At 41.9% G+C, this 13,655-nt stretch overlaps 1 protein-coding gene across 3 annotated transcripts in view; it reads right to left on the bottom strand.

Annotated features, from left to right (window-relative positions):
* LOC124130057 (nuclear pore complex protein Nup50-like) overlaps window positions 1-13,655 on the bottom strand; it is a 29,727-nt gene that overhangs the window by 15,147 nt on the left and 925 nt on the right. For all 3 annotated transcript variants that reach the window (XM_048386327.1, XM_048386326.1, XM_048386328.1), the window contains exons 2-3: window positions 3,772-3,847; window positions 867-953 (exon numbers count right to left, since the gene is read on the bottom strand). In XM_048386327.1, coding sequence (XP_048242284.1) covers window positions 867-953; window positions 3,772-3,840 — 156 coding nt within the window. In that variant the 5' untranslated portion in view covers window positions 3,841-3,847. The remainder of the gene's footprint in view (window positions 1-866; window positions 954-3,771; window positions 3,848-13,655) is intronic.

The raw sequence follows: 13,655 nt of genomic DNA, 5'->3' as shown, positions 1-13,655 counted from the left end.
CAGAAGGAAGCTGGCTGCAGACGAGGCAGCCATTACAGAAGGAAGCTGGCTGCAGATGAGGCAGCCATTACAGAAGGCAGATGGCTGCAGATGAGGCAGCCATTACAGAAGGAAGCTGGCTTCAAAAAATAATGCCACAACCATCATCTTGACACTTGAACCCCAGACTATTGGATTTGGTATTTTGTTTGTTGGTGTATAATGCCGCACTCAGCAATATTCCAGCTATATGATGGCGATATGTAAATAACTGGCTCAGACAATCCAGTGGTTGACATGGGATAAGATGGCATGCATCAACCAAGTCAGCGAATTTGACTCTTACGACAAGCACGGGTTGCTGAAGAAACTATTCTATCCCGGATCTTCACGAGTGTCCAGGTCATTGGATCCTGCTCTTGCATCTTCAATTTTATGCCACATCCCTGTCACTTGTCAATATATTCTAATAACTTCTCAGAGGATTTTTCACATTTCCAAAGTTCAAATTTATACCCACTGAGAATTTCATTTCACAAACAAACATTCCTACCCCCCCCCCAATGTTATGTTCTATTGAGGGCAAGACTTCAGCTTTATTCATGGTAGGGGATGACCAACACTGATGAACACTGATCTTAATACCTTGAACAGAGTCTTATCATGTTGCACTCATTCACTTAGGCTTAGAGATCATCTCTTCAGACGTTTCACAAGTTGAAACTTAACAGATGGATGTCAACACAACATAAAAGCTCACTTCCAGTTCCACCTTCAGTGCTGTTCAGCAAAACTGTATAGTTCAACAAAACATTTTTTTGAAAAAAATCAGAAAAAAAACCAATACTGAGATGTTTGAGTTCTTATCCCTGGGGTTCAACACTTACACTTCCAGCGTCCATCCCCCGTCGCTTGGCTTTCTTTATCTGCCGGGTTTTCAGGACGTCCTCGGTAGCCTGGATGAATTCTCCAGCCTGAAATGATCAAATTTACAATGGACTGACTATACTTCCCATTCACAGCAGGCTTCACATACCGCCAACTACCTGGACTGACTGTACTTCCCATTCACAGCAGGCTTCACATACCGACAACTGCCTGGACTGACTGTACTTCCCATTCACAGCAGGCTTCACATACCGACAACTACTGGACTGACTGTGCTTCCCATTCACAGCAGGCTTCACATACCGACAACTACCTGGACTGACTGTGCTTCCCACTCACAGCAGGCTTCACATACCAACAACTACCTGGACTGACTGTGCTTCCCACTCACAGCAGGCTTCACATACCGACAACTACCTGGACTGTTTGTACTTCACACTCACAGCAGGCTTCACATACCAACAACTACCTGGACTGACTGTGCTTCCCCTTCACAGCAGGCTTCACATACCGACAACTACCTGGACTGACTGTGCTTCCCACTCACAGCAGGCTTCACATACCGACAACTACCTGGACTGTTTGTACTTCACATTCACAGCAGGCTTCACATACCGACAACTACCTGGACTGACTGTGCTTCCCATTCACAGCAGGCTTCACATACCGACAACTACCTGGACTGACTGTGCTTCCCACTCACAGCAGGCTTCACATACCAACAACTACCTGGACTGACTGTGCTTCCCATTCACAGCAGGCTTCACATACCGACAACTACCTGGACTGACTGTGCTTCCCACTCACAGCAGGCTTCACATACCAACAACTACCTGGACTGACTGTGCTTCCCACTCACAGCAGGCTTCACATACCGACAACTATCTGGACTGTTTGTACTTCACACTCACAGCAGGCTTCACATACCGACAACTACCTGGACTGACTGTGCTTCCCATTCACAGCAGGCTTCACATACCGACAACTACCTGGACTGACTGTGCTTCCCACTCACAGCATGCTTCACATACCAACAACTACCTGGACTGACTGTGCTTCCCACTCACAGCAGGCTTCACATACCGACAACTATCTGGACTGTTTGTACTTCACACTCACAGCAAGCTTCACATACCGACATCTACCTGGATTGACTATGCTTCCCACTCAAAGCAGCAGGCTTCCCATACTGACAACTACCTGGGCTGACTGTACTTCCCACTCACAGCAGGCTTCACATACCGACAACTATCTGGACTGACTGTGCTTCCCACTCACAGCAGGCTTCACATACAGACACCTACCTGGATTGACTGTGCTTCCCACTCACAGCAGCAGGCTTCACATACTGACAACTACCTGGGCTGACTGTACTTCCCACTCACAGCAGGCTTCACATACCGACAACTACCTGGACTGTCCTACCTGTTACAGTTATTCCCAGACCTCCTGTACTGTCCTACATGTTACAGTTATTCCCTGCCCTTCTGTACTTTCTGACCTGTTACAGTTATTCCAAGCCCTTCTGTACTGCCCTACATGTTAGTTATTCCCAGACCTTCTGTACTGCCCTACATGTTACAGTTATTCCCAGCCTTTCTGTACTGTCCTACATGTTACAGTTATTCCCTGCCCTTCTGTACTGCCCTACATGTTACAGTTATTCCCTGCCCTTCTGTACTGCCCTACATGTTACAGTTATTCCCTGCCCTTCTGTACGGTCCTACATGTTACAGTTATTCCCTGCCCTTCTGTACGGTCCTACATGTTACAGTTATTCCCTGCCCTTCTGTACGGTCCTACATGTTACAGTTATTCCCTGCCCTACATGTTACAGTTATTCCCTGCCCTTCTGTCAGTCCTATATGTTACAGTTATTCCCTGCCCTACATGTTACAGTTATTCCCTGCCCTTCTGTACGGTCCTACATGTTACAGTTATTCCCTGCCCTTCTGTACGGTCCTACATGTTACAGTTATTCCCTGCCCTTCTGTACTGCCCTACATGTTACAGTTATTCCCTGCCCTTCTGTACGGTCCTACATGTTACAGTTATTCCCTGCCCTTCTGTACGGTCCTACATGTTACAGTTATTCCCTACCCTTCTGTACGGTCCTTCATGTTACAGTTATTCCCTGCCCTTCTGTACGGTCCTACATGTTACAGTTATTCCCTGCCCTTCTGTACGGTCCTACATGTTACAGTTATTCCCTGCCCTTCTGTACGGTCCTACATGTTACAGTTATTCCCTGCCCTTCTGTACGGTCCTACATGTTACAGTTATTCCCTGCCCTTCTGTACGGTCCTACATGTTACAGTTATTCCCTGCCCTACATGTTACAGTTATTCCCTGCCCTTCTGTACGGTCCTACATGTTACAGTTATTCCCTGCCCTACATGTTACAGTTATTCCCTGCCCTTCTGTACGGTCCTACATGTTACAGTTATTCCCTGCCCTTCTGTACGGTCCTTCATGTTACAGTTATTCCCTGCCCTTCTGTATGGTCCTACATGTTACAATTATTCCCTGCCCTACATGTTAGTTATTCCCTGCCCTTCTGTACGGTCCTACATGTTACAGTTATTCCCTGCCCTACATGTTACAGTTATTCCCTGCCCTTCTGTACGGTCCTACATGTTACAGTTATTCCCTGCCCTTCTGTACGGTCCTTCATGTTACAGTTATTCCCTGCCCTTCTGTATGGTCCTACATGTTACAATTATTCCCTGCCCTACATGTTAGTTATTCCCTGCCCTTCTGTATGGTCCTACATGTTACAGTTATTCCCTGCCCTACATGTTAGTTATTCCCTGCCCTTCTGTACGGTCCTACATGTTACAGTTATTCCCTGCCCTACATGTTACAGTTATTCCCTGCCCTTCTGTACGGTCATGTCTTCTCTACCTCCTCTGGTTCATCCTCTTCATCCCAGTTTCTGTCCGTAAGTTCCCGGGTTGCAGTTCTCTTGGCCATTGTTAATCTGAAACATCCAGCAAGTAGCTTTACCACATGCTGCACTGTCCCCCCAATATGCATGTACACACTCACTAAAACACATCATGTACCCCTCAACAGTGCAGTCAAACATGACAAACTACTTGTTAAAAATGGGTGGTGAAATTGGGTTGAACATCGCGTTCATGATTATTGTACTTAGATAGCGACGTACATACACATGTGTGTGCTTGTACTAGTCCGGACTAATGCTGATTGCATAGCCCACTGAGATAGCATGCCACCGTTTAACATGAATACCAAACTCAGACACAGCATACGTATACAAACTCCAAGCCCACCAGTCCTTGCTTCAGCCCCTTAATGCCAAGCGCAAGGAAGGGTAACATCAAGTACCATCTCTTAATGTCTTTTAGTATGTCACGGCTGGGGATCGAATCGCCTACGTGCTGCTCTCCGGACATTCTACCACTAGACTACGGAGGCAGTCACTAGTTTAACATACACTGAATTATATTCAGATTTCAGCATGTTCAACTTCACAGCTGTCAAGCATTCATAGAAGTGTCATGACTTTGTGACTTCCATACAAGTCAAATTAGCATGATGTTTACAATGTGATTAGATGTTTACATTTTTGGTGAAACGCACACTGTGATGTGTGAAATTTGATATAAAACATCACTAGACATGATGATTTACCATTTAAATTGTATTTCTTGCTCTCCAAGGCATTGTTTTATATGCAGAGATTAAGATTACTGTGTGCATTTTCTCGTAAACTAAGCCAGAAATAGCAATCAGGAGGGCACACGTTTCCTCCCAATCTGCTGGTGATTCAGTTAAAACGTACCCAGTGATACCACTTCAAAGAATTTTGATGCAATGGTCAGAAGAAGTTGTATCTGAAATTATTATTTTATCAGGAATAATATATTCCAATAACGTGTTTTTTATTTTAGTTGCAGGTTTCACTATATATATATATATATTTAAAATTATAAGAAGCACAAGCTTAGCACTTTGGTAGAAGTGGTATGCAGGATATTATTATGCATGGATCAATTTGACCAGTCACCATAGGGACTTCCCGTGCGACATGTATTTCGATTGCAAAAAAGCTATGTTGATATTTAATAGACAAACTGCCTCAAATGTGACTTTTAACAAGTCACGGTATGTATCCATTTTTTGCAACTACATGTAATCTTTTAAGGAGTCAATAGCCGTAATCTGACCATGGCTGCTGTAAATAACGGTGAGTTGTGCGATCTACAGATCACTTCACATATGATTTTGCTGAAATTATTGTAAACATTATTATAATTATTGAATGTAATTTTGAATATAATTGATGAAATATATTGCAAACATTAGTCCAGATAAAAAATGAACACCTTTTTATAACCAGATATTAAAATAATAGGAATAAATTCCATCCTTCAGTTCAGATTTCTTTACTGGTATTTCTGGTGTTGTAAGATCACGGTGATCAGCTGATAATGTATACTGAACCACAAAATAAATGTCACGCCAAGTAACATTGCATGAAAAGTTGTCATTTAAATATCTGGGTAGTTTTTGTCTAAGTTTCTAAAATTTAACGTTACCTTGTAAGGAAAAAGAAAGTTGATGATAAAAAAAACCCAAATCAGATGACAATAAAACCGATCACCCAAACTCCACACCGCAACGGCCATGGTAACCCGATGCACGCAAGTTTCGTGCAAATTGAAATGCACATGCATTCCCCCATTTCTTGCCCTATAAAAACCCACCAAGATCGGATAACATTCATTCGTTATTGAATTGCTACCACATGCCAAGATTGACAAGAAATCAGCGACACCAAGCCCTTGTACGATTGCAAGCTGGACAAACCGCCTGGCAAGTAGCCAATGCATTTCAAGTCCACGTAAGGACCATAAACAGGCTCCAGCAACAGTACCAGACCACCAACACTACAGATGACCGACCCAAAGTGGAAGACCAAGGGTCACCACCTGACGTCAGGATCGTTAGATTGTGTGACAGCATCATCAAGATCGCTTTGTTACTGCTGCGGAAAGTCCTGGACAGACCATGGGGACATCCCAGCGACACATTAGTGCAGATACCGTCCTTCCACATTTGATGAGCAGACACCTTAACTGTAACAGGCCACACCAAGGACCCATTCTGACACCACATCATAGCCGGCACCGTCTTCAGTGGGCAACACAGCACCAGCATTGGCGCCACCAGGAGTTAAGAGTCCTCTTCTCAGACGAGAGCCATTACTGTATCTCAAAGCAGATGGCAGAGAGAGAGTCTGGCGACGCCGTGGGGAACGTTATTCGGATACTTGTGTTGTTGAGGGAGACTCGTGGGGTGGTCCGAGCATCATGGTGTGGGGTGGAATTGGGCTTGCACAGAGGGTCGGCCCTGTGGTCTTCCAGAACATTGGTCCAGGGAGAGGCAATGCTGTCACAGCAGCTCAGTACATTGATCAAGTCTTGAGACCACACGCCATACCTCATTTGGCATGTCGCCGTAACCACGAGTTTCTGCATGATAACGCCCGTGCCCACACTGCGAGAGCAACAAGAGACTTCCTACAGCAGAATGGCATCAGAACCATGCAGTGGACTGCCTCAGTCCCTTTTTAAATCCCATTGAGCACCTGTTGGACGAGATTCAAAGACAGCTGAATGATGTCCGACCAAGGCTGACAACTGCAGCTGAACTGTGTCAGACGTTCCTCAGAGTGTGGGCTCAAGTGCCTATGGCCTTCATCAACCGCCTCATCCATTCCATGTATCGACGTTGCATGGCAGTCATCAATGCACATGGTTGACACACAAGATACTGCCATTTTATCAGAGACTAGTGTTGCATTTCACTTTAAGAACATTTGACACTTTGATGACATGCATCAACCAAGTCAGTGATCCTGACCACCTGATCCCGTTAGTCACCTCTTACGGCAAGCATGGGTTGCTGATGACCTATTCTAACCGCTTGTACCAGTATCTGTATTTATCCAATCATCATATATTCTACTTTCTTGCAAACAAGATTATTCTAACCTATCTGCAAGTAACTATATTCAATCAGTGTATATTCTGTCATTCATCAGCTGTTCATGTTTATTCAATCAGCAATCAGTGCATATTCTGTCACAAGGTTGTGTTTTTGAGGAAGGAGTTATGCAGGGCTCAAAGTTCACTTTTAGACTTACTTGTTGATAGCTAAGTAAATATTATTAATCGGTAGCCAAAATGAAACGCCAGTCGCCATGCAACCTTACCTATTACAATCGTGATAAATAAAAGATTATGTTTATTTGAAGTTGTTTGTTTTTTATAACTGATTACAGTAAAAGACATCAAATTTGAACACAATGTTGCAATTGTAACAATGTTAAATTTTGAGCATTTAAATATCAGCTGGCTCTCAAACAGATGTTTGTTCCGAGAACTGTCGAACATGATATGATGACATGATTATGGAGAGTCACTTTTAAAAGATACTTTACTTCAATCTCCACTTTGTACACAATGGTGTATGCCTGATGAGTAGATATGAATCATCAATTTCAACCTGAGTTTAACCTGAAACAAAGTCTTGAAAGATTGAACAAATCAATATGTCAGTGAAATTGACTTTATTTAACAGCAGCAAATACAAGATTTCATGAAATCCACTTACCTGTTTCTTTATTATTATCAATGTTTACGTAATCAGTAAATTATTTTAAGAAGAATTAAAAATAATATCTATCTTCACCCATTTCCTGATAACAGCGGCTGTCCACTAAGTAACATGAAGAAATATCTACGTTTTCAAAGCTTCGTATAAATAACAAGTAAGTCGAAGACTAACCATTAGTTAGAAAGCTACATGACAGTAACCGATCCTGGAGACCTTTTGTTGCTGTAACATACAATTTTTGGGGTAAAAATTGGTTTCTAATGAAGCTTTCTTGCCGAATTCTGCTACAAGGTTATTGATTGGTCAAAATTGAGCATGTGACCTAAGGCAGCCAATCAAATTACAGCAATGGTACTGTCCTTGTGTATGATGAATTTCAGATTTTGACGAAAGTTTCTTTGTTAAATCGTGTTATTCTGAACGTTTTAAGCAGGAAATCGCAACCTATATTTAAAAAAATGGATAATGTTTGCGATTATTGAGTGTGTGATTATTGAGTGTGTGAGTATTGTTTTACACCACTTTTAGCAATATTCCAGCAATATCATGGCGGGGTACACCAGAAATGGGCTTCACACATTGTACCCATGTGGGGAATTGAACCAGGGTCTTCGGTGTGATGATCGAACACTTTAACCACTAAGCTACCCCACTGCCCCTAAAAAATTGAGATTAACCAATCAGGGATCACAACATAAAGGCATCACAGTCAGTTCAGTATGTGCTTTATATATAGACATGCAATGTTTGGCAAGGAAATATTTAACAGTTTATTTGTTATACTCCATAAGTGAACCCACCCTATATTAAAACTTAAAACCAACTTGTTGTCAAGGAAACAAACAATAACATTTTTTTTAAAAAAGTGTGAAATATCAAAAGGCACCAGTTCAGTATGTGCCTGGTGGACATGCAAAGTTTTGCAGAGAAATATTTAAAGTTTTCTGAGTTATGCTCCGGATATGATTTCGGGACCCATGCCGACACGCATGGACGGACGGAACCCATTTCAATATCCCCTGCCAACTACATTGGGGCGGGGAATAAAAATATACATTGACATACAAAGTCAAATAACATCAACTATGGCTTATTACGAGTCAATGCATACTATGGCGTTTATTAATTATGTATCCATTCACTGACAACTTGTCAAGGCGTCAATTGTGGTAATCTGATAGTGGTTGCTGAGTTCACAGACAAATGTGCAAAAATTATTTGACTATTTCCAAAACCTTTTCGTCCATAGGCTTTTTGTGTACAAAAGGTTTGAGTTCAGACAGGTTACAATGCCAAACATTACAAACTGTCAAGTCTTTGAAAGGCATTTAGAAGTTGTACACTTAAAGAAGAAAAAAAGATACTGACATCCATAAATTCTCTTCCTCATCAAAAATAGTATTTCTTACTCCATGTGTATTATACATTTATTTTCCTTCCTTAATTCTTAGATCTGGCAAAAACATAAGAATGTCTAGTCTCATTAAAATCAGATCTAAGTTCTCGACCTTTTGCGAAATTTGACCTACTAATGAAACGACTAACAAGAAGTCGACATCAGCCAATTAGAAAGCAGCTTTCTCAAGCTTTACAGCACTCGTCTCAACCTGTCGACTTCCATTTCAGGCGACGCTTGAAAAACATGTTGACACAGTTCCCGATCAAGATTGTGAAAACTGAACAAACGAACATTCATGAATATCTAATTCATGGTTGCAATTGTATGGCAGTGCTTCCCACATACTGTGCAACACCTCCTCCGTTTAAATGTTTATCCCCCGGAAGCGAGAGATAGACGATAATTTTGACGGAATCAGTCGTACGGGCCGTAACTGTCATTCAGAATACCCCCTGTTAACATTTTCGAGGTTGCATGATTAGAAAACACATTCAACTGTCACTTTCATGATCTGGTAAGTGATGCTTTGATTGGTCGGATGGAAGGTCGGATGGAAGGTCGTTCTGACATGACCCGTAATGGGGTGTCCTCAGATCTTTGCTTCACAAGAGCGAGAACTAAGATTTGATTATAATGAGATTGAAGCATGTCAAATGTATGAATGTTAGGGCAGAGAGGGCTAGATTTAGCTATATAAAACATTCAGCAGTGCAACCGATCACGGAAAAATGCAACCTTACATTATGTTTACATGCACCACAACTGAAAGATGTTGCATTTCTACCGACGGGTCGTTCTGCGATGTTTACGAGCATGGTGAATCAGCCTCTCGCTGGCCAGAAGGGCGCAACCCAAAGTAGCTGAACTTGTCTTGTGCCTGAGATCTTTGCAGTGCCCGAGGTAGGAGGGTACACGTATGCAGCTTGTCCCTCCCATGAGACGGCTAGAGCATTGTTGATGTGTAGATTCTGTTCGTCTGCGGACCAATGCCATGTCACCCAAAGATCTAATAAGTGTGTGCCCAACCAATCGTCTAGGCATCGACGAACAGGTCATGCGTGGTGGGAACTGCAACACATCTTTATCTTACAATCGTTTTTCTGCAGGAAAGGTCATAAAAAGCATAATAAAAGTCAAAGCTGCATCTTGTAGATCAAGGCCGATCATATATTTCCTCACTTATTTCCTCAATATCAAATAAACACAAGGAGAGGGTTTGGAAAACACTGCCACTGATCCTTTCCGTTTTACACCTGTAAAGATCCGGGTTAGAATAGGTTTTCAGCAATCCATGCTTGTTGCAAGTGGCGAATAATGGGATCGGGTGGTCAGGTCCGTTGACTTCGTCGATGCTTGTCATCGTATGCCTGTTGCGTAGATTGATGCTCATGATGTTAATCACTGGATTGTTACAGACTGTCGTTATATAGTTGGAAAATAACCTAGTGTGGCATTAAACAAACAAGCAAACTTACTGTTTGATTGGTGTAGGTTCAACATAGACTGAACGATTTCTCAGTGAGGGTAATAGTTCCCTCGTAGAAACATCACATAGATTAAGTGGCATGCACTAATGCAAGCCCCGTTCACTAAGAACAGTAGCCATGAGATTATCAGATAATAAGAGTCCAGTGTTCCCGTGAAGTATGCACAGGAGGCCGATCCTGCCGATCCATACAATTCTTACAAACACACTCCTGCTCTACTAGAACAAAGCTACGCTTGCTACCAATCTCAATCGAGTTCTTAACTATAGTCACAACTGCCATTGAACTGATATAGAGGAGGTTCATCAAAGCCATTGATGACTGTCATAACGCCTCCAAACCGATAAGAGCAATGAAGGAGGAGGAGGATGACGACGACCCTGAATGTCGTATATTTGTTGATCGTTATGGTAAGAGGCAGGGTGCATAAATCTTGATCCTTACTGCGCCATCCATCTTCTGAGGATCGCAGAGGGGTATAAGGATTCCATGAGGGAGTTCTGATCCTCGGAAGGGGGGCCTTGATCACGACTGTGCCGGTGATCCCTTGACACTTGTGAAGTGTAAAGTCCATCCCGTGTACGGCTACACCTGCGAACCTCTATAGATCATAAAGAGGAATGTTGATCCCTTAAAGTAGTATATCAATCCCTTGGAGAGGGGTATCACTGTCGATCAGTCAACTGTGGCTGTGAATATCAATGCCATGGACAAGGGTAATGACGTTGCTCTGCAGACTGTCGAGGTGAATGCTCATCCTTACAAGACGAATGTCGATCCCTTATAGAGGGGTTTCCACCTGTATCCTCTGAAGAAAGTATAGGGGAATGTCATTCCCAATCTCGGCCACGTCTACAGTCATCTGATAAACGTGCAAGGAAGCACGATTGTGCAGTAGATTGCTGATTGTTGATCCATATCAATCCAGCTCCAGTCTATCCCGCTTCTCTGTGTCTCCTATCCTCTGGACAGGTTGATTTCGACCCTGACTGTTGTGAACTCCCCGATCAGGGCACGATCATGAAGGAGAACGACAATCCCACACTACATCATATCTTCTATAATTCTCTGAACTGGCTGATCTACAAGGTGAACTGTGATCTCTAGTATGATCTGCTAGCTCGTGAATACGTCTGTCTCTGCAGTAGGAAGACACAGATCAGTGTGGGCTCTCTATGATCTTTCTGAACATCTATTCGATTCCTTAGTATTCGCGAACAGTCTTCTGTGCAATTCAGTGAAGTCTGAAGATGCAGGTCCTTTTTGGAGAACCTGTCGCCGATCTTATGTGGGAGGGTGTGTATGCAGATCGAAATGGGTTCATTCGCATGTGTTCTTGATATGTCTTCAGTCAGGAAAGAATCTATGGAGAGTGCTGGATCGGAGGTAGGTTTGCTGACAGTTGCCGACTAAGTGATTTTCTTGGATTTTTCCCGCAACAGAATGTCCATACTCAACTGACGTAGACTTACATTTTCTGTCACTGTCCCGTCTATTGCACTTGCTCAAATATGTCTTGAAATCAGTCTTGGAGAGATCTTTATATTTCTTACATCTTTTAGTGTCAGAGCAACATCACTGACAATTAAATAGCCAAGGACACGGCTGGGATGTGTTTGGGTGTGGGTTTTTTTAAAGCTGGAAACATGTTTAAGGATCATTTCCACTCAAGGAAAATACATTTTGGATGCCATACATTTGGAATAGCCATACATCACTAAACTCTAATATACAAAGACAGTTACTTGACTTTGATATTACTGCAGAAGCTAATTTTTATAAAAAGTTACTTCTTTTCCAGTCATTGTCGATAGTGATATTTAAATAATTATATCTTAAGGTATAGGTTACAAAAAGGTAGACTTGTGTTTACTACAATATTCAATGTATTCATGGTTTTACGAGGCGCTCAAATGTAAGTCCAGTACGCACAAATGTAGAGAATGGACCAGAAAAAAATATACTTGTCCTGAGGGATGCACAATAACAATCATTGTACCTACAGGGCATCAAGAGCAGTTATGGTGGTCTGTTATTTCGTCCATCAATCATGACCACTGTCCACTGATTTATTCCAGACTCTAAAAGCAATTATCTAAACGTACAGTACACTACACCATTTCATTACTTTATAGGACCCTCCTCTTCCCTGCAAGGACCCTTAAAATTAATTATTAAGGGTCCCTTCTCCACCCCCACTCCCACACTTATGCAAGTTAAGGTAAAGGCCTGGTATGTGACAATTCATTTTGGGGGGAAAACATGATAGAAATTGATTACGAGCTTGAAATTAAGCGCTTTTCTGAAGCATCAACACAACTGTTATCAGTGTTTCCTTAATTCAGAATGACACTCCACTGAAAACTGCTTCACTCACTATCTTAGCTAACACTGAAGAGTTCAGTTTAAAATGTTTTATTATGGCAGGGTAGAAAAGTGATAAACATACTGTGTATTCAATGTAGGCCTATGTTACCTGTATACTTCCCAAGGAGTTGAGAATGACAACTGTAATGCAAATGGATCCACTGGTCAGGATATAAAATAATTGCATTTGAGCAGATACTAGTACCTGGATTAGTGCAGTACATATGTACCTATGTATGTATAATAAAACAGTGTTCGGTTCCCAATTCAATCTAGCTGAATTACATCTACACACAAGCTGGCTCTACACTGAAAACACAGCATCTAATTAATATCAAATTCCATGTTAACTGTCTTATGCTGGCTGCATTTCTGCTGAAACCAGTGTTTAAACAGGAGGTGTTTAGCCAACTTTTACAACTGACACTGTTTGTGCTATACTCAGGAGGCTATTTATCTGTCACTGGATTCCTTATTAAAAAGATATACATAATTAATAGACACAGGTCAGTATTTGTCTTCAGTTAGCTGATGGTACATAAAGTCCAGTCGTGTCATGAACCAGAGACCTAGTGATGCACATGATTATTTATTTACTTATCATTAACTCAACAAATTCAGAAAATGCCAACTCAAAGGATAGAAAAGCAGTATGAAACAGCGATAGAAACTAACATATTTAGTCCACTCGTCCATGTAATGATAACATACCCAAACCCTTAAAAAGTGCAAATTTCAACCAGTCTTTATTATACCTTAACTATTGGGCAGTTTGGCAAGGACTATATAGGAGTAGTGCCAATTTCTAACGCTGCAAAAGTGACACAAGATTATGATCTTATTTGATTGGAACATTCTTTTTGGTACATTGAATGACTATGGTGGTG

The sequence above is a fragment of the Haliotis rufescens genome, unplaced genomic scaffold (genome assembly GCF_023055435.1).
Source record: "Haliotis rufescens isolate VD_foot unplaced genomic scaffold, xgHalRufe1.0.p SCAF_6, whole genome shotgun sequence".
NCBI classification, from domain to species: domain Eukaryota; kingdom Metazoa; phylum Mollusca; class Gastropoda; order Lepetellida; family Haliotidae; genus Haliotis; species Haliotis rufescens.
Note: the sequence above shows the minus strand (reverse complement) of the source record. Positions and strands in the feature narration are given on the sequence as shown.